Raw genomic sequence first — 22,347 nt, forward strand, 5'->3', positions numbered from 1 at the left:
ACTATTATCAGTATTATTATTATTAGTAGTAGTATTATCATCATTATCCTCATTATAATAATAATAATAATAATAATTATTATTATTATTATCAGCATTATTATCATCACTATTATTATTATAATTATTATTATTATCATTATTATAATGATAATTATTACAATATTATTATTATTATTATTATTATTATTATTATTATTATTATTATTATTATACAATCCTTTAGCCGCTGTAGGTATTGAAGCCCCGCCCCCAGTTCTAGCCCCGCCTCTCCGCTGTGGGTGCGCGAGGCGTTTGCGCCATGTTAGCGCCGCTGCGGCTCAGCTGCTAATACAGCTATGAGAACATATGCTGGCTTGATGGAATGGGTGACAAAAAAATCTAATTAGCATATCGTGCAAAGGACTGACGACCATGTCGGCGTGAATAAGCTGTAAAGGAGAGACTAGACGCAGGAGGGATTATTTCTGTATTTGGCTTTGCGCGTGCGTGCGGCGCGCGCCTGCGTGCGTGCGTATGCGTGTGAAGGCTGCTGGCCCTCTTTTAGGAGAAACAGCAAATGGGGCTTTTTCGGTTTTGCAGCAGATGAACATCGTCCTTCTCTCTGCCTCCGGCTTCCCTTATTTCCTCCATCACAGCTACATCACCATTTACCATCACCTGGACTCTCTCTCGGACCTGTATATGACGGTGAGAATCGCTTTCACTGCTGGGCATCAATCAGCTTCTGGTTTTTAGCTCATTATTATTTTTGCATGAATCGGATTCTCTGATACTTTTGAATGAATCGGGCTTTCTGAACGTTTTTCAGTCATGTTGCATGAATCAGGTTCCCGGATTGTACCGTTACACCTGCAGCGTCGCTCTCTCTCTCTCTCTCTCTCTGTCTCTCTCTCTCTCTCTCTCTCTCTCTGTGTGTCTTTCTCTCTCTCTGTCTCTCTCTCTGTCTCTCTCTCTGTCTCTCTCTCTGTCTCTCTCTCTCTCTCTCTCTCTCTGTGTGTGTCTTTCTCTCTCTCTGTCTCTCTCTCTGTCTCTCTCTCTCTCTCTCTCTCTCTCTCTCTCTCTCTCTCTCTCTCGCTCTCCCTCCCTCTCTCTCTCTCTCTCTCTCTCTCTCTCTCTCTCTCTCTCTCTCTCTCTGTGTGTCTTTCTCTCTCTCTGTCTCTCTCTCTCTCTCTCTCTCTCTCTCTCTCTCTCTTTCTCTCACTCTTCCCCCCCTCCCCCTCTCTCGCTCACTCTTTCTCTCTCTCTCACTCCCTCTCTCTCTCTGTCTCCCCCTCTCTCTCTCTCTCTCTCTCTCTCTCTCTCTCTCTCTCACTCTGTTTCTCCCCCTCTTTCTCTCTCTCTCTCTCTCTCTCTCTCTCTCTCTCTCTCTCTCTGTCTCTCTCTCTCCACCCCCCCCCTCTCTCTCCCTCCCTCTCTCTCTCTCTCTCCCTGCTTTCTTGTCTTTCTGCATGCATGCACGTATGCCACATTACATCATCTGAATTGATTCCTAGCACAGTCCTCTGTTACTGGCCAACAGCATATTTACCCAATCTGTACATTATGTAACACTGTGCCTTCTTGCATGCCAATACATACAAGACGACATATGCAAATATTCCCAAGGTGGAAATAGCCTCATATAGACTTCCAGAGAGTTCATTAGTGTTGAGTTGGACTTATATGAAGACTGTAGGTGTATGATTACAGCCCTGGCTTCTTGGACATGCACGCCTCTTTCAGCTGAATGGATGACATCACCTCACTCAGCTCCTCTGTCTAGGTGCGCACTCTCCTGCAGCACCTGCCCTGTTCATCTCTTCATTTGGGAAGGCTAGAGTGCAAAGCGGAGGTGTAAATATATTTACATATTTGCCTGCATTTGAGCAAAACGATGATGTTGTTCCGTTTTCCGTCCCACTGTTGCTGTAGGGCAGGTATGAAGTAACCGTTGTTGCTGTGAACTACCTATTGTCAAGAAGGTAGGGGTTTGTGTGTGTGTGTGCACAGAGACCCGCTTCAATAAAAAAAGACCACTGTGATATATTGCGTATAAAGGGATAGTTGATGACACAAGCGGTGTGTAGATCCTGCTATCCGTTCTCTATCTACTATTTTTTTTTTTTTAAATCCTGGGTGTGCCCTTTCTCTGTTTCATTCAGAGAAAGGCTAGTAAAGGAAATAAAGAGGGGTTGGAGGACACATGGTATTACTACAAATTAGCATTAGACAAATAGGGTCCTATTAGGACAGATAAAATAGACAAATAATCATTAGTTATCACTGTGCTACAGCTACATCATATTATTTGATAATCGCATTAGCATGCTGGCTCAGGAAAAGCATGTTTCTCTTTTGAAAATGTGACGTTGTCTAATTCTTCGGTGCAACCTGATTTGTAACTCGTAAGACTTGAAAGTGGACGAAAGTTCACCGTCAGTCTGTTAAACACTGCAAATTTGTGAGTACACTTTTCTTAGTAAGTATTTGAAAGATCTATTTTATATTACAACACTTGCGGCTTGATAGAAAAGAACCATGTCTTGTCCATGTTGCAAAATCCCAATGTGGCAGAAATCCAAGATGGCAGGTTTGACAGAATTTGCTTTAAAAAGCAGAAACATAAATCTGTATTTAGAAAAAAAAAACTATACATGTTGCTTTATGTATAGTTTATATGCATTATGTTATAGTAACTAAAATACAATACGTCCTTCCGTTGTTATTGGATGAGCTACAGTAAAGAGTGCCACTGCTTAATTGGCAGGAATTCCGCTAGGAGGTCAATGCATGACCCCTAGAAGGTCAACCAGTGTGACCTCCTGTTGTATAGACAGCTATCCACTGAGCGTTCAAATGCTACAGAAGCGTTGCCTGTAAAAGGACATGAAGGAGATGAAGCTAAATTTCAGCATTTCAATCCCAATCCATACGTTTTGCTTTGCTTGTATCGGTCATTATAGTCGTTCAATTTTAGATTGTCTTTTAAGATACTCCTTATGCTCATTTCACACAATAGACATGGCTAACTTTCTCAGCTTTTTCAAATTAGGATATCCCTTTGATGGAAGTGCAAGCTGGCTAGTATAAATAGCTAGCCTTTTTTCCATCTAGTATTTCTAGTTGGCTTTTTTGTGCCAACAAATTTAGTGTTGCAGTATGAGGGAAGGTTCTCTTCTACTGTAAGCCTGGATACTCTCATGGTTTCTTTCTCATATCATCTCAGGGAGTTTTTTCCTTGCTACTGTTGCCTCCGGCTTGCTCATTAGGGATAATTATTAATCTGTTGTATTCTATACTTCTGTAAAGCTACTTTGAGACAATTACAATTGTTAAAAGCGCTATACTAATAATTGATTTGAATAGGTTCATACTAGCATGCAACAAATCTCTGTTGTGGTTTGTCTCTTTTGGGCATGTAACAACCATTACCGTTATCATAGTTTCAGTTAGAAACAATGAATAGCCTACATATTAAACTTGTTAAACACACATAAACATAAATAATGAACTAACAGCATGACAAATTTTTATTTGCTTTACATTACATGGCAGAATTTCTACGCAAGTTAACAATATTAGTCAATGAACACTCAGCACAGGCACCAGCCACTATTTCTGTCCAAGCTTTATATTTCTTTGTGATATCTTTATACACATTTAATGACTGGCTGTATGTGACAGGATAAGAGGTAACAGCTAGCTATTTGTTTTCCTCCCATTTTCATGCAGCAACCAGTAACTAGAAACTAATCAATTACAAACTGAATTTGTCAGTACGGAATTACAGCATTGGACCACACAAACCATCAGATTAGTCCAAGGAATCCTTGAAGCCAGTTGTTTGGCTTTTGTTGCTTTTTACCAAATTGAATTTGCATGAAACTGAATTAAACATCAGTTCAATTCTTATGCTGCATGTTTTTCCCTTGGTGCTGTCACAGAAATCAAATCTCCGTACCCCATGAATCAACACATTTACTTTAAAGTCATCTATTGAATCAGTTAAGTCAGTTAGTTGATAGCTAAATTTAACCGTAAGAATAAAACCTGTCAATTCACAAACAAAGTATAAGTCCAAGTAGACAGTTAAATCAGATTAGTAAATGTATTTTCAGTCTGAGTGATTTGTTAGAGTATTCTCCATGGGTCTAATACCTAATTATGGTATTGCCTTTGCAGCTGTTACAAATCAGAAACCTTTACCTTGGACATGTGCAAATGCAACTCAGACCTGCTAAGCATCAACCTCCCAAAAAGTAATTATGAAGTTATTGCATGGTGTGGTGAAGGTATTGCAAGGGGTAGTGAGGTTATTGCAGGGTGTTGTGAAGATATTGAAGGGGAGACAGGATATTGTAGGGGGAGAGAGGATATTGCAGGGTGTTGTGAAAATATTGCAGGGGTAGTGAGGTTATCGTATGGGGAGTGAGGATATCTTAGGGGGCTGAGGATATTGCAGGGTGTTGTGAAGATATTGCAGGGGGTAGTGAGGATATTGCAGTGGTAGTGAGAATATTGTAGGGGGTGGTAAAGGTGTTGCAGGGGGTAGTAAAGGTTTTGAAAGGGGTTATAAGGATATTGCATGCATGGTGAAAATATTGCAGGAGAAGTGAAGGTATTGACGGGAGGAGTGAGGATATTGCAGGTGTTGTGAAGATATCGCAGGCGGTAATGATATTGTAGGGTGTTGTGAAGATATCGCAGGGGGTAGTGAGGATATTGTAGGGGGAATGAGGATATTGTAGGGGGTAGTGAGGTTATTGCAGGGTGTTGTGAAGATATTGAAGGGGAGAGAGGATATTTTATTGGGGAGTGAGGATATCGTAGGGGGAGTGAGGATATTATAGGGTGTTGTGAAGATATCGCAGGGGTAGTGAGGTTATCGTATGGGGAGTGAGGATATCTTAGGGGGCTGTGAAGATATTGCAGGGGTAGTGAGGATATTGCAGGGGAATGAGGATATTTCAGGGGGAGTGAGGATATTGTAGGGGGAGTGAGGATATTGCAGGGGGAGTGAGGATATTGCAGGGGGGTGAGGATATTGTAGGGGGGTGAGGATATTGTAGGGGGAGTGAGGATATTGTAGGGGGAGTGAGGACATTGTAGGCGGAGTGAGGATATTGTAGGCGGAGTGAGGATATTGTAGGGGGAGTGAGGATATTGTAGGCGGAGTGAGGATATTGTAGGCGGAGTGAGGATATTGTAGGCGGAGTGAGGATATTGTAGGGGGAGTGAGGATATTGTAGGGGGAGTGAGGATATTGTAGGGGGAGTGAGGATATTGTAGGGGGAGTGAGGATATTGCAGGGGGAGTGAGGATATTGTAGGGGGAGTGAGGATATTGAAGGGGGAATGAGTATATTGTAGGGGGAGTGAGGATATTGCGGGGGGGAGTGAGGATATTGCGGGGGGGAGTGACGATATTGTAAGGGGGGGGTGAGGATATTGTAGGGGGAGTGAGCATATTGAAGGGGGAATGAGTATATTGTAGGGGGAGTGAGGATATTGCGGGGGGAGTGAGGATATTGTAAGGGGGGAGTGAGGATATTGTAAGGGGGAGTGAGGATATTGTAAGGGGGAGTGAGGATATTGTAGGGGGGAGTGAGGATATTGTAGGGTGTTGTGAAGATATTGTAGGGTGTTGTGAAGATATTGAAGGGGAGAGAGGATATTTTATTGGGGAGTGAGGATATCGTAGGGGGAGTGAGGATATTATAGGGGGGAGTGAGGATATTGTAGGGGGTAGTGAGGTTATTGTAGGCGGAGTGAGTATATTGTAGGGGGAGTGAGTATATTGTAGGTGGAGTGAGGATATTGTAGGGGGAGTGAGGATATTGTAGGTGGAGTGAGGATATTGTAGGGGGAGTGAGGATATTGTAGGGGGATTGAGGATATTGTAGGGGGAGTGAGGATATTGTAGGGGGAGTGAGGATATTGTAGGGGGAGTGAGGATATTGAAGGGGGAATGAGTATATTGTAGGGGGATTGAGGATATTGTAGGGGGAGTGAGGATATTGTAGGGGGAGTGAGGATATTGTAGGGGGAGTGAGGATATTGTAGGGGGAGTGAGGATATTGAAGGGGGAATGAGTATATTGTAGGGTGAGTGAGGATATTGCGGGGGGGAGTGACGATATTGTAAGGGGGGAGGGAGGATATTGTAGGGGGAGTGAGCATATTGAAGGGGGAATGAGTATATTGTAGGGGGAGTGAGGATATTGAAGGGGGAATGAGTATATTGTAGGGGGAGTGAGGATATTGCGGGGGGAGTGAGGATATTGTAAGGGGGAGTGAGGATATTGTAAGGGGGAGTGAGGATATTGTAGGGGGGAGTGAAGATATTGTAGGGTGTTGTGAAGATATTGAAGGGGAGAGAGGATATTTTATTGGGGAGTGAGGATATCGTAGGGGGAGTGAGGATATCGTAGGGGGTAGTGAGGTTATTGTAGGCGGAGTGAGTATATTGTAGGGGGAGTGAGTATATTGTAGGGGGAGTGAGGATATTGTAGGGGGAGTGAGGATATTGTAGGGGGAGTGAGGATATTGAAGGGGGAATGAGTATATTGTAGGGTGAGTGAGGATATTGCGGGGGGGAGTGAGGATATTGCAGGGGGGGAGTGACGATATTGTAAGGGGGGAGGGAGGATATTGTAGGGGGAGTGAGCATATTGAAGGGGGAATGAGTATATTGTAGGGGGAGTGAGGATATTGCGGGGGGGGAGTGAGGATATTGTAAGGGGGGAGTGAGGATATTGTAGGGGGAGTGAGGATATTGTAAGGGGGGAGTGAGGATATTGTAAGGGGGAGTGAGGATATTGTAAGGGGGAGTGAGGATATTGTAGGGGGGGAGTGAGGATATTGTAGGGGGGAGTGAGGATATTGTAGGGGGGAGTGAGGACTTTGCATGGGGTAGTTGTATGCTAGTCTGATTTGTTGTACTTGTGCTCACAGCTTTGTAAGTACCTCTGGTAAGTTATTTGTGAACAGGTTAAGAATACCCCACTGACCTTTGCTCGCTGTATGACTGTGTTGAGAATGTACCAACTCCACATTCTCAGAAGAAGGCTTGTGGAAAAGAAAGGCTGGCAGAACGTCTTTGATGAGGGGTTTTTTTATTGTTCATGGAATCCTCTTTAATCTAGAAAATAACCTTTTAAAACTCTAACTCATTTTCTGAAAATAGCAAGCAGACAATGCTTTTAGGGTTCTACATTCAAGCACAATGAACCATCAACATTTAACATTCCCCAAACACAGGCCCAGACATACTGTATGCGTGTTATCTGTTTGATGGTACATTAAAAATGTTGTTGAAATTGGTTGGTTCCTGTTGTCACTTGTCTTATCGCACCTATAAACATCGTTTTTTTAACTTTCAGAAAAAATGTCACGTTACTAAGAAATTGCTGGTTTCCAAAGACAGAAAACTGACTGACTTTACAGGTTCTTGTCCAACGCTTTCACTAGTTTTCTGTCATCTTTGGTAATGAAATGGACACTGACTGCTGAATGTCTGCCATCAAACCCACTGCTACAGAGCTTCTTTTCTGGGTTAGAACTTGGTCAGGAGGATTGCTGTGCATACAAATCAGGGATTCAGAGATTGTAAAACGCTTAGGGATCGAGTAACTGCGCTCCAGTGTCTCAATTAATCTTATAAACGCCTCGCGTTTCATTACGATAATGTGCATCACTATGGGTTCTGTAATTTTATCTGTAATGTCTTGCGTTCTTTTGTCTGTGATTGGCTTTACAGACTCAAGGGTATTTCTGACTTTGTTTTAAAGCCGATGTTTACCATTTCTTAGGATGAACCCCTAATATTCTGATCATTAGGCCATTAAACCTAAATGGCTTGTTTTGATGCAAAAACATTGTTGGCATTTGTAAGCTCACTTTCACATGCCCTATGTTCAGATGATTGTTTCAAGTGATCATGCCTCCATAGAACAACTCACCATGTTTTTCAGGTAGCTTTATTTTCCTCATGTACAGTAATACACCAACACACTGCTGATCAACACTGCATTGTGTAAACTAGATAGATCCAAGTTAGAAATAAAACCATTTACATTTAGTAATTGATTCACCACCACGGCAATGTCTTTTACAAACTAGAACTTTATTCACCTCTAAGAGAGTCATGCAAGGTTAGGGTTGGGTATCAAAAGAAATGTTCCGGTTCCGATTCCGGTTCCAGTTCTGCCTTACGATTCCCGGTTCTGATGCCGGTTCCATAATAAAAGAAATGTGAAAAATAATGCACAATACTTAAACAATTCCATTTGTGTTTATTAATAGTGTTTATTATTACTCTTTAAATATTTTAAACAGAGTATTTCAATTCATATCAATTTAAATTGAAATAAATCCAACATCAAATTTAACATCCAGAATTACAACTTAGCAAAACAGTTAGCAATTTTTCTGAAGAATTGCTTTCTCTGGGAGAAGACGAGACCTTATTGTATCTCCAGCTGTGGAGAAAACCGTCTCAGAGGGGGGGAGATTTGCTTCATTGTTGTAGCTTTGGAAATGAATCCACACATTAGACTTTTTTTGACATATTTAACACAAAGCGTACCTCAGAACAGCAGCGCGAGTGACTGATTTCTGTGGTAAGCTGCGTTAATTTGGTTGCGTGACTGTAAAACAATTAATATTCATGAGGTAAGACATGGCTATTTAAAGTGACCGCTCCCAGCGCTTTGCCCGTCATCGCATCGGAACCGCGTTTGGAACCGCAACTTAAAAATTCCGCGCGGTTCCGGTTCCTGTTAAAAAACAGAACCGGTTCTGAATAAGAACCGGTTCTCGGTTCCCAACCCTATGCAAGGTAGAAGCTCTTTAATCCTTTTCTCCTGATCACCACAAGTGTTCTCTTGTCAGATTCGGCCATAATGGTCAGCACTGTGTAAAGATGTGAGGCTAAGGCTTTTAACCAAAGAACACCACTTCAACTGTGAAACACGGTGGTGGCGGCATCGTATTTTGAAGTTTTGAGTTATGACCTGAAATAAATCCATCTTTTAGCTGTAATTTTCAAATGCCCATGTGAAATAAAGGAGATATTCTGATTGACACACCAAAGGAAATGTATGGTAATAGCTGTAAAAATTTGAGTTTGATGTTTAGGTGTTGAAAAATATTTAGCCTCCACTGTAAGACTTAACAACATAGGTATAAATGCCAAAAGGTAATTCAAGCAGTTATCATGTAATTATATCCAACAAGACCAGAGCTTGTGATTCAACATGCCTTAAATACGAAGTGCTAGATAATTATATTAATAGGATCAATAATTAATTATCATTAACCCATTGTGGTTCTCTTGCAAAGATGGTATAATTCATAAATACAGCACATGGTTATTAGTTACTCAGGACATTTCTTTAAGCTAACAGAGCCAACAGTCGATAAAACAATTCTTTCTCTGTAGGGCGCTTTGCCTTTATAATTAGATTAGAATTAGATCCAAATAAATCCAGTGCACTTCACAATAGTATGATACATTAGATCACAATATGTCGTACATTAGGTACACAATATATTGCAGGTGTCTCGTTCTTAAAATTCTGCATACGTAAAACAGTATACACCTAGACATGCAATGTTCTTCAGTTTGGCTCATGATCCATGATAACCCTAGTTTAGAACGGTTGCCTATTTATACTGATGAGTTGTACTGATAATTATACCCTTTTGTAATGACATGCTTTTTAACCACTTATAAGCAGGTGCAATGTCATAGAGCATCCACTACACAGGTTCCTGTTATAACTTGACCTATAGCTACTATACACTACTGTATACTTTCTACTGTAGCCCTCTGTCTTCTTCATATCGATGATTAGAGATTCTTTTTTGTTAAATAACATGTTTTTAAATCTGATCCTCGTTAAGCTTAGATTATGAAAACATCCACCCGTGAATGCAGCGTTATTGTAGAAACAGTAATGTATTAAACAGTAACAGATTCGGGATCTCAGGCGCTATTATAGACTATTTTCTTACTTCCGTGTATATACATGTTTTTTTTTTTGTAATCTCTTACACACTCATGGAGGTTGGGTGTCTTTCGCAGACGGTGCGGGGACAGTAATGACAGCACGCTTCCGGTTGCCTGCTGGCCGAAGCTCCGATGTGGGAGAGTCTGAAGTGGCACGAGACAGACCGAGCTCACAGGTGGTGTGTAACGTTTTGCTGCTGGACAACACGGTGCAAGAATTCAGAGCTAATGTACGTAAACACACACACAAGCAATCTTGTCAGTAAGATGGAATTTTCTAATATACAGTCCACTCTGAAACTGCTGGAACAGTTGCTCTAATTCTTTTGGTTTTTTTTTTGTAATACATTGAAGACATTCGGGCTTGAGATTGAAAGATCCGGACGTATTTCTCTAAATTGGACACACATGATGTTTCTGTAGATGTCTGACTTTATCATGAGTCCCATTGTCAGTAAAGATTAGTGAGAAGGTTCCAGAAGCAGCCATGTACTGTAAGCCCAAGCCATGTCACTACCACCACCACGTTTCACAGATGATCTTTTGTACGTTTCGGATCTGAAGGAGTTCGTTTTTTTTTTCCTCACACTTTGAGCTTTCCATCATACGTTTCAGTTCATCTCTTTCTTTCTCTTATTTATTTGTCCATCATATTCTTACTTGACACCGTTAGAAACACAATCTGATATCCATGTTGTCTCGTCTCAAATCCGTCTGCTGATCTCAAACCCAAATAGCTTCAGTCTATAGCAACACAAAAAAAATTTGCTCTTGCTGTTCCAATACTTACGGATGCAGATAAATACTGAGTGTGGTGCTCAGGTGTGCTGCCCAGTCTGACGTTTGCTTACTCGTGAATTGAAGAAGTCCAAAAACAAACCAGTTACAATAACATAATAACATATAATGAGATTTTTGTCTAGTTTAAGTGCATGTATAAAAAAGTTGTTAGTTTAGTGTTGACACTGTAGACTCCTTCCGAGAGTGTTTAAAAAAATGGACAGTTTCGTAAGAAAAGGTTTTGATTGAGAAAAATGAATAAAATATGATGAGGCAGTGATTTGATTCAGTGAGAATCAAACAACCCTGATTGGGTCAGTGCTATTTAATACGAGTCATTCCATCACCGTTACACAAACCGAGCAGAGAAGGATCCTGATATCCCAACTATGCCCCCCCCCCACAAGCCCAATCCCCCCACCTCTTTGTGGTCAGTGAGCCAAAAGTGCACACATTAGCATACATTTGCATGAATTATTGTAGATTAGTATGCGTCGTAGAGTTTTGCGTCATCGCTGCTTAAATTCTCAGCAGTTACAATGTGACTAAAAAAAAAATCCACATTTTCTCTCTGTATAATTAGAAGCAGGATCAGGGTCAGGTCTTACTGGATGCAGTCTTTAAACATCTGGAACTGACGGAGCAAGACTATTTTGGACTTCAGATCACCGACGACTCCTTGGACTGCCAGGCAAGCCTTATAAAACGTGCACACACACACACACACACACACACACGTGCACAAACACACACACACACAGACATAGGGTTCTTCAGTGAAACCTGTTCTTTTTTGTAATTCACACAGATGGATGAAAGGGTTAAAGGACATACCGATGTGTGTACGCATACACAGACAGTGGATAAATGTGCAAAGCTACACACACACACACACACACACACACACACACACTGGACAGTTGCTCTGGTGGACGCACTGCCTCTAAATTGATAGAGAAACAGCTACGTATTATATTTTCCTCATAGGTTTATTTATTTAATTTGTCCTGTTTGCCTTCTTACGCCATTCCCAAGTGCCCCTTTTCGTAAATTATACCTATTAACACCAAGCTAGCAGAGTGAATTATCACCACTCGTGCCCTGTCCCACATGGCACACTTACAGTCTCACAGTCCTCCTTTATTCGTGACGTAGGTCTCTGTTTCGAGCGAGTGCACGTGATCAAATACAAGCTGCATACTCACTCAGTACACACACACACACACACACACACAGATGGAGGGATTTATGGTGGAAAAACAAGCGGCTAAATGACTAGGAGGGGTTGATTGGTTGATGGATGGAGAGATGCACTAACATTCACTCAAACAAAAAAATCCTTCAACTAATTAAACGTGTTCTTAGTGCCTCTTCTTCTGGTAAATTATTAGAGACAAGGATGAATGAAAGCGCACACACACACACACACACACACACTCACACACACAGTGACCTGAACAGTCGGTGTTGAGTCTCAGGTCTCGTCATACTCCAGTGGTTTGTAACTGATACAAGAGCGTTAACAGAGCAGCGGAAGCGAAAGTACACCAGATGCATAATTCATCGATTCGGACCAATGTTATTTAGAAGCGATAAATGTTTTACTTTTTATTTCACACACTACTTGACCCAAGAAACCCTTCATTTAAGCTGTTGTTAGGGAATCAAAGTGCATGCTGAAACTGACAACACAATCTTCTCTTTGTTGCATTATTTATAGAGGTGGCTGGACCCGAGCAAACCGATAAGAAAACAGCTGAAAAGTAGGTGAAATGTTCTTTTCATTCTTAAAATTCTTTACAGTGGATGAAAAAAGTCACACGCACATATCCATATTAACCCTGTAGGTTTTTGTGATTAAAAGAAGTAAATCATGTCTGATCTTTTCACGGTGATCTGGCAACCAACATTTGACGTATAAAAAAAAAAAAAAGTCTCTTTTTTGTAAGCAAAAAGAAAAATTTTTTACAATAACCAAGCCTTTGTAACCGGGCCTTTATCATGGTCTCTAAAGCTTTTAGCAAGCATACACAGGATTTCAAGCTATCAATCCGTATTGCAAAATAATTTACAAAACATTGGCTGTACCACCAAAAAGCAAGAACAGGAAATCTCTCCAAAAGACCGACAACAACGTTAAAGGAGCTGCAGCGATCACTGCCAAGTACTAGTCACTACTTACATGTGATGACAAGCTTTCATATTTTTCCCTGGTCCATAGGGTAGGGTGTCTAGGGTCTAATATTCACCTCAAAACATGGTAAAATGGGTTCAGAAACCTGACAGCTTCTAACCATGGTGTTCGGTGGTGAAGCACGGTGGTGGAAGCATCGTGCAATGCTATCACTGCTTCTGTTTAGCGCCAGACCTAAATCCTAAGTGGAATGAAATGATCAAGGCACAAACAGGAGTGTCGGTAGAGACTGTGTGTACTACTTACATGCAGAAGGTTGGTTTATCAAAGTTTATTTATTCAACCAGGCTGTTGTTAGTTGTTTTTGTTTTTTTGTTGGTTATTATTACTTGCTCTATGGTTAAACGTGGAAAAAGATCTGACATGATTTATTTTTGCCTAATTATTTTTACAAAAAATAAACCGTAAGATGTAACCGGGATTTGTTGACTTTTATATCTGTTGTATGTTATTCAACCGGTTGGTTCTCTAAAATAAATGTCTGATTTTTTTTATTTTTTTTTTATTAATTTTTCAGGAGTCACGTCAAATAATCTAAGTTTTAGGGTGAAGTTTTTTGTAAGCGATCCAAGCAAACTTCAAGAGGAGTACACAAGGTGCCACCTTTTATAACGCATTTTGTTTTTTTTTCTCCAGTAAAAGCTCCGCGTTAAACAGCATATTTTAAAATATACGTTTTAACACTTATTTTCAGGTACCTGTACTTTTTGCAGTTGAAGCAGGACATCCAGAGTGGGAAGTAAGTAAGAATCGTGCGATCGGGTTCATTACACAGGGACACAAGTGCACTGTTCTGTTAAATGGGACATTTATGCAGTTGTATATTCTGTGTATTCATGTAGCATCAGTGTAATGCATCAGACTGTAAACATTAGACTTTGGTAAGAATGCAATCTCCGTGGCATGCCGTGGTTGGCTGGAGTATTTTAGAACATGGTCATATTTTGGGAATTTCACGCTTAACAGTCACGGTGTGATGCATAAAACATCCAGCAAGCGGCAATTCTGATACCAGACACATTTTGGGGAAAATTGGCAGACTTCATAGAGTTGACAGGAAGTCTACAGCAACTCAAATTACAACTCTATACATCAGCGGTGAGCAGAAATGCAACTAAGAACCCACAAAGCTTAAGGTGGATGTGGTAGCCTAGTGGTTAAGGTGTTGGATTACCAATCAGAATTGTTTGAATCCCAGGCCCCTTATAATGCCACCGCCGGGCCCCTGAGCAAGGCCCTTAACCTTCAATTGCTTGTATAAAATGAGATGCATTGTAAGCCGCTCTGCATAAGGGCATCTGCCGTAAAATGCCTCAAAAGTAAAAGGTGAATGAGTTAAAACAGCCACATCAAGTGTCACTTCTGACGGCCACTGGGCTCATGTTCAAGGTTCAACATCAACTTTTACCGATTATTATGATTGTTTTGGTAGAAGGTGGAATACAGTTTTCATGTTTACATGAGCTGAAATGATTTTTATCTAAAGCATCTCCTATAATAAGTGTTTTATAGGATTTATGTACTGACAGACTGACTGACAAAAGCACAATCCTTAACAGACAATTCTAATCTGTATTTGCTGTAAACTGTGACTCCTTGATCTGTCTCTTGGTCTGTTAGGTTACCGTGTCCCCAGAATGCAGCAGCAGTTTTGGCCTCTTACGCTGTTCAGGGTGAGTTTGGCTTTGAGATGGCTTAGAAGACTCGTTTGCATAAACGGATGGAATTAATCTCCTCAAAAATCGCCAAAGATTATTGTGATGGTGGAAGCTTAGGTTCAGGTCATTAAGAATGACAGCTTAGATGTTTGTCGCAATAAGTAGAGCTGAGTCTTTACATCTGGCTTTTTGCTCTTGGCCCAGCTTTACAGTTTTTTAACGTGAACTGGAAGCCTCGCTGCTTGAGACTTTTTAAAGAGGGCAAAGGAGCCATTGTGCTCGCCGGCTTTTTTCTCACACACACACGCCCTCGGTCACAATGCTTGCTCTGTGTTGCAGCCGAGCTGGGGGACTACAGCCAATCGGAGCAGTCACCGGACTACCTTTCCGAGTACAGCTTCATCCCAAATCCGCCGGAGGATTTCGAGAAGGAGGTCGCCAAACTGCACCAGCAGCACACGTAAGCTGAGAGAAATGGGATGTAGGGCTACGGCTCTGTGGAAATCCTCCGTATAGAATTATGGAAAAGACAGCGTGATTGGACTAAGTTGGTGTGTGTGTGGGGGGGTGGGGGTGGAGGGTAGAAAGGAAGCAGCTGAGTACACACACACACACATACACACACACACACACACACACACACACACAAGAACAAGGGAGCTCATTGTTCCAAACTCTATTGAGTCTCCTTACAGACTGCACAAATTATCTCTCTCTCTCTCTCTCTCTCTTTCTCTATCTCTCTTTTCCCCTTAGTGGACTCACTCCTGCTCAGTCAGAGTTTAACTACTTGAATTCTGCCAGTTCCTTAGAGCTGTATGGAGTGGAACTGCACTATGCTCGAGTGAGTAACGCTTCCTTCCTACCTCAATATATATTTCTTAATTTATTTTCCCCTCCTTCATTAAGGCCTGTTCTTTTTCCTAGACTAAAGTCTGTATTCACATCTCATCCAAAAAATACCGAAAAAGAACATCAACACTGTATCGTACAGTATAGAATATATACAGTATGAATATACAAGGTCATATACAACACTATGCGCATCTTATAAAACCATCTTGTGATTTCTCGATGACTCACGTTTCTATGAATACAAACTCATTTTGTAATCACGGTAGTATTCACCGAATAAAATAAACAAGGTCCTTAGTATTCAGTCCTTCCAGGAATTCACAGCGATTTTTTTTTTTTTTTGTTATTGTTGCAGCCTTTTTTTCCCCCCCAAAACGTTTGATGCTGCTTGCAGAGATTTTGTTCTGCTTCTTTGAAAATTGAGGCAATTAATTGATTTTGCATTCATTTTTTTGATAGCATAATCATAAAATCCTTAAAAAAAAGGACTGACTTGTGTCCCTCTTGAAAACAGTGGTCTGGGGTTCACAAAACAGCAAATGGATGAATCTAGAGCTCTCCCGCTTTTTCCAACCCGAAACACTCCCACGACTGGCCCTCGTGAGTGCGGACTTGACCCAGGAGTGAGCACAGAGTTAATCGACTCAAGTATATTGGGATGAATCCTAACGGGCTTCTTATTTTCTTATATATGCTCACTACTGTACATACGTAGAGTATAACAGGAATTAAAAAAGAAAAAGAAAGAATTTTTTTGTTTGTTTGTTTTCAGGCCCAGTCAAATCATTGAAATCAAATCTGCTACTTCCGAGTAGCTTTTATTGTTTTTTTTTTTTGTTTTTTTTTTTGTTTTTTATTAAATCTAAATTAAAAAATAGCTATGATTCAACAAGGTTCTCTTTCATGATGCAAACCAGGACCAGAGCACCACTGAGGTCCACATTGGTGTGATGGCAGCTGGGATTTGTATTTATAAAAACAGGGTACGGGTCAACCACTTCCTTTGGTGAGTACATGTACAGTTCATATACAACACTAAAACCTATTTGCAGGACACTTTTGTTGCTTAACAGAGATGTGCACATGCTAACAGGGCTGTTGTTTCTTTAAGTGATGTTGTTTTACTTCTCTGTACCATAATCTGTACTGATGAAGTCCAGTGGCCAGCATAAATAAGTACAACCCAACAGATTTCACAAAAAAATCATCTATCTTCAGGAAAAAAAACTATTCTCTGGCTTAGAGGTTTCTTTCCTCTGATCACAAACATGGATGGATGGAGATGGATGGATTGTTTGATGGATGGATTCATAGAGGGCTTAATGAATGGATGGATGGATTGTTTGGTGGATGGAGATGGACGGATGGATGGATAGATGGATCGGTGATTTGGGTGAATGGAGATGGTTGGATAGTCGGGTGGATGTATGGTTTGATGTAGATGGATTGTTGGATGGATAGATGGATTGGTGGGTGGGGGGGGTGGTTTGGAGTGATCGATAAATGGATGGAGTTCAGTTGATGGATGGGTGGGTGGGTGGATGGTTTGATGGAGATGAATTGTTAGATGGATGGATGGTTTAATGGATGGATTGATGGAGCTCAATGGATAAAAGGTTTTATAAATGGATGATTTGTTAGATCAATAGAGAGGGATGAATGGACTGATTATTTCCAGTACAAAAAAAAAAGATTTGTGCTATAATGGATACTGCTGATTTTCTGAGAAAGAACAGAGTAAACGGGGGCATGGTGGCTTAGGGTTAGCACGTTCGCCTCACACCTCCAGGGTTGGGGGCTCGATTCCCGCCTCCGCCTTGTGTGTGGAGTTTGCATGTTCTCCCTGTGCCTCGGGGGTTTCCTCCGGGTACTCCGGTTTCCTCCCCCGGTCCAAAGACATGCATGGTAGGTTGATTGGCATCTCTGGAAAATTGTCCGTAGTGTGTGAGTGAATGAGAGTGTGTGTATGCCCTGTGATGGGTTGGCACTCCGTCCAGGGTGTATCCTGCCTTGATGCCCGATGACGCCTGAGATATAGTGATATATAGATGACGCCCCGTGACCCGAGGTAGTTCGGATAAGCGGTAGAAAATGAGTGAAAATGAGTGAGAACAGAGTAAAAGCTATTCAGCAGCCAGGCGTCACACGACCTTCAGCCAATAAAACACCTGCAAGACGTTTGAGATCCATTCTCCATCCAGCATCCAGGAAAGAGATCATTCTCCAAGAAAACCATTGAAGCCATAAGGAATATTAAAACTGGTAGAATTTTATTAGAGGGAATATCCATTTTTGCAACACCTCATATAAAAATGTACACTTTTCTTATATTAATGATACTGGTGACCAAAACTTGTTTTTAAAAAGCAAAAATGGAATAAAAGTCTGCTCATTTCAAGGGGGTACTAATTTATGCTGCCAAGATATACGTAACTCCTATTTATCGATTTCATTTAAATTTTGTTTCATATAATGGGATGTTATAAATAATTTACCTGTCTATGCATTTAAGTCTGTGTTCTGTATTGAGGTAATTCTTCTTCTTCTCTTTCCTGTTTCCTCTAACATCCTGACGTGCTCATTCCCCAGGGTGAAAATTGTCAAAATATCCTTCAAATCAAGACAGTTTTTTATCCAACTACGGAAAGAATCAGTAAGCTTTTTTTTTTTCTTAGTGATGGAATCTTGACATGTTTTTCTGGAAAGTTGTTTGTTCACATTGTTTGTTGTGGGATTCTTTTGTATCAAGGAATCTGTTCCTTATTAAATTATTTTTAAAGATACTTTTAAATGTTATGAAAGATAAACAGTAAAGATGCAAGAGATGTACCATCGGAGGTACCTCCAAGTTCCAGGGTCTTGTGCCGCTTAATGTTGAGCTTGAGGCGTAGCCGTGTATAGGACTGTAGGGTAAACTGTAGCTATCAGATGTTTCTGTGTCATAATATCTTTTTTGGCTAAGCTACTGTAGCAACACACCAGAACGTTACAGGAGATGACATGCGAGATCATGACACTTTGAGAATACGTATACATATCAGAATCAGAATCAGAATCAGAAACCATATAGAATATGTCTCACAGAACATTTTTACATTGATGTTCTGTTAACAAATTGATGTTACATCGATGGCCTGTTAATAAGAAATTCAACATGTTAGTAGCAAACACGGACCTGCATACAGTATCTCAAAGCACTTATCACGCTCCATCTGATCCTCAAGCACCGCTCAACTAGTGGAATGGTGAATTTTCCCCTGAAAAGAAGAGACACCAGCTGTCTTCAGACCTAACTGTTCATGAAGTACTTAAATTAAGACTTAAAAACACCAAACAATTGTGTTGTCGTTGTGCTTTTCTTACTGTATTACCTCAGAGTTTTTAGACCAGTGGTATTCTTAGCCCTTGACCTAGTGAACCAGTATCAGGATGTACAGTGATAGAGATTAGAGAGCTCTGGATAAAGGTGTCTGGCAAATGCCGTTAATGTAAATGTTAAAAACGCTTGGCTCACAGTTAAACAACATACTTGCTCCGAGTTACAAAGAAACGCTGCTTGGCTTGTTAGCGGTTTACTAGACGACTAGTTGTTTTGAAGCCGATGTTAACATGGAAGTTACAGGAGGTGAAAATGCCGGACTAAAAGACTAAAGCGCCGCTGCATTGCACACTTTAGGTGATTATATCCAGATTAGAGCTCGGTATTGATATGCAGGGTGGATTTTATTTATTTATTTATTTATTTATTTTTCATTTTTGGCTCTTCAGGATCATTACACTCATAATGATCAATTTTTCCATGTTTGACTATTAAACCAACTCAGTTTGCTGATTCTTAATCCCTGCTTTTCTTTATTTTTCACTTCCTCAGAGTAAGAGCAGGGAGTCCCTGTTGGCCTTCAGCATGGCAAACTACAGAGCGTGTAAGAACGTATGGAAGGCCTGTGTGGAACACCACACGTTTTTCCGACTGGAGCGGCCCTTACCCCCCCAGAAGAACTTCTTCACGCACTACTTCACTCTCGGCTCAAAGTTCCGTTACTGGTGAGATAAAAACCTTTCTAATTTCATTATTACGGTGTATAAAAGCCTCATAAATGCAATATGACTGTGAGTCTAAAATATAAAGCTGCATATCTGAAAATAATAAGCTAATTCTAAAAAGAATTGTCTTTGAGAGGATAAAATAGAAATGGAATCCTTTCTCCAGTCTTCAATTTAAAGATTTGCAGAAGATAGTAGAACTTTGGGATCACCAAGTCTCTGAATCTACAATTAGATGCTGTGGACAAACTATTTGGAGAACATGACATTAAAAAAGGATGGTTAGATTAATATATCGTCGCTGTCGGGCGGAAACCTCGTATGTCCAAATTTGGTCAATTTCATATTTTTTCACATATCGATGCTATTGGTCAGTCCCCACGTGGGTCTGTTATTTTTACAAGTTATTAACCAATCTAAAGTCTTGAAAATAGCTTGAGCGCAAATCTCATAACTCCATTGGACACTTCAACTGTCCACCTCTTCCTCACTCCGTGGGAGAGCTTCGCGGCATATTTCTCCTTAATAAGAGTCGCAACGAATCAACACGTCTTCTGAGGTAAATGTCTTCAAAACACTGGGCTCAAATAAAAAAAATCTTGACCCCCGCTAGTTCTGGTGCTCGTATGAGGACAGGAATTTAGCGCAAGACAATCCACTGCAACGCGGACTAAACCCTGTGCACTGCAGATAAGGTTCGGCGTTTTTTTAATTTCCTGAAAAGTAATGGTTTTGGAGATACGAGGATTCCGCCTGACAGCGACGATATGCTAGATAGATGGATAGATGGATGGATGGATGAGTGAATATATGGAGGGATGTATGAATGGATGGGTGGATATGTGGTTATAAGCATGGATGCTTGGATGGATATAAAGATGCATGGATGGACAAATAAAAGAATATATTGCAGAATATGCACAAGATGTCTTTGATTAAAACCAGGTTCTGTGGATAGTTGAGACAAAACGGTTATAGAGAAAAGAACCTAATCCCTGCTGTTAAATATGGTGGAAGATCTGCAATCTTGTGGAACTGTTTTCCTCAAAGGCCCTGAGAACCGTTAGGATACATGGAGTCATGAACTCAGAGAAGTACCAGGAAAATGGCAGGAAGTTTTAGCCAGGTCATTGTTCATGTTCCATCTACAGCAAATCTCTGAGGAATCTTTACTCCCCCATGTCATCAAGCTTTATAGGATAAGATTCAGTGCTGTTATTACCTACTAGATGATGCATTACCAATAACTGTGACTTGTGCTTTTGTTAAATATATAAAAAAAACATATTTTAATAACACTTAGTGTCTATACTTGTAAACTGAAGGTTAGATTATTCTCTAATGGTTAAATTTAGCTTATGAACCATGACATTTTTCCCCATACAATAAGGTGCCAATAATTCTGGAGTTTACAGACAGACATATGAGGGTGTATTAGCAGTTCCAAAGTGTCAGATACGTAGAGTACACAGACCATCTGCAAAGTTTAGGGGTTTTCCCTTTCACCAGATTCAGCTTTAAAATGAAAGACTTAGTGAAAGCATTACACCTACAAACTGTGACTTTGTAAAACACAGTAACATTCCAAACTTCACTAAAAATTCAGTTCCGTTTTAGCTAACTTGTGTATTTTTTATAACATTCTTACTGTTTTAGGTTTGTTTCTTTTTTTTTTATGGCATGCAACAAAAGTGATCATTTATAATCAACAGTCACACTATATTAATCCCCCACTATACTAATCACATTATACCAATCACACTATATTAATCACCAACAATATAACTATACTTATCACATTATATTAATCACCCACTATACTAATCACTCATAATATCACCACTATATTAATCACCCACTATACTAATCACACGATACAAATCACACTATATTAATCACCCACTATACTAATCACACGATACAAATCACACTATATAAATCACCCACTATACTAATCACACTATTAATCATCCCCTATACTAATCCCTCGCTATATCACACTATTAATCACCCACTATACTAATCTTCCCATATTAATCACCCACTACACTAATACCATATTATACCATATTAATCACCCACTACACTAATCACTCACATTATCACCACTATATATACTACCCTCTATATCATCACTATACTAATCACACTATAGTAATCACTCTCTAGATCTTCACTACACTAATCACACTATATTAATCCCCTGCTTTACTAATCGTGCACTATAAATACCACTCACTATCACTATACTAATCACACTCACTATATCATCACTAAACTAATCACACTATATTAATATCCTGCTTTACTAATCGCCCACTATAAATACCACTCACTATATCACTATACTAATCACACTTACTATATCACTATACTAATCACACTCACTATATCACTATACTAATCACACTTACTATGTCACTATACTAATACCACTCACTATATCACTATACTAATCACACGCACTATATCACTATACTAATCACACTCACTATATCACTATACTAATCACACTTACTATGTCACTATACTAATACCACTCACTATATCACTATACTAATCACACTCACTATATCACTATACTAATCACACTCACTATGTCACTATACTAATAACACGCACTATATCACTATACTAATCACACGCACTATATCACTATACTAATACCACTCACTATATCACTATACTAATCACACTCACTATATCATCACTAATCACACAATATAAATCTCCTGCTTTACTAATCGCCCACTATAAATACCACTCACTATATCACTATACTAATCACACTCACTATATCACTATACTAATCACACTCACTATA

General features: G+C 40.1%; 1 protein-coding gene across 1 annotated transcript in view; it reads left to right on the forward strand.

Moving 5' to 3' along the window:
• Positions 1 to 278: 278 nt before the first annotated feature.
• ptpn4b (protein tyrosine phosphatase non-receptor type 4b) overlaps positions 279 to 22,347 on the forward strand; it is a 39,664-nt gene continuing 17,595 nt past the window's right edge. Inside the window, exons 1-12 of the mRNA XM_060859281.1 lie at positions 279 to 690; positions 10,068 to 10,222; positions 11,356 to 11,463; positions 12,493 to 12,535; positions 13,484 to 13,562; positions 13,661 to 13,705; positions 14,587 to 14,639; positions 14,964 to 15,084; positions 15,381 to 15,468; positions 16,397 to 16,485; positions 18,069 to 18,132; positions 19,351 to 19,523. Coding sequence (XP_060715264.1) covers positions 10,085 to 10,222; positions 11,356 to 11,463; positions 12,493 to 12,535; positions 13,484 to 13,562; positions 13,661 to 13,705; positions 14,587 to 14,639; positions 14,964 to 15,084; positions 15,381 to 15,468; positions 16,397 to 16,485; positions 18,069 to 18,132; positions 19,351 to 19,523 — 1,001 coding nt within the window. The 5' untranslated portion in view covers positions 279 to 690; positions 10,068 to 10,084. The remainder of the gene's footprint in view (positions 691 to 10,067; positions 10,223 to 11,355; positions 11,464 to 12,492; positions 12,536 to 13,483; positions 13,563 to 13,660; positions 13,706 to 14,586; positions 14,640 to 14,963; positions 15,085 to 15,380; positions 15,469 to 16,396; positions 16,486 to 18,068; positions 18,133 to 19,350; positions 19,524 to 22,347) is intronic.

The sequence above is a fragment of the Tachysurus vachellii genome, chromosome 23, assembly GCF_030014155.1.
Source record: "Tachysurus vachellii isolate PV-2020 chromosome 23, HZAU_Pvac_v1, whole genome shotgun sequence".
Classification (NCBI taxonomy): Eukaryota; Metazoa; Chordata; class Actinopteri; order Siluriformes; family Bagridae; genus Tachysurus; species Tachysurus vachellii.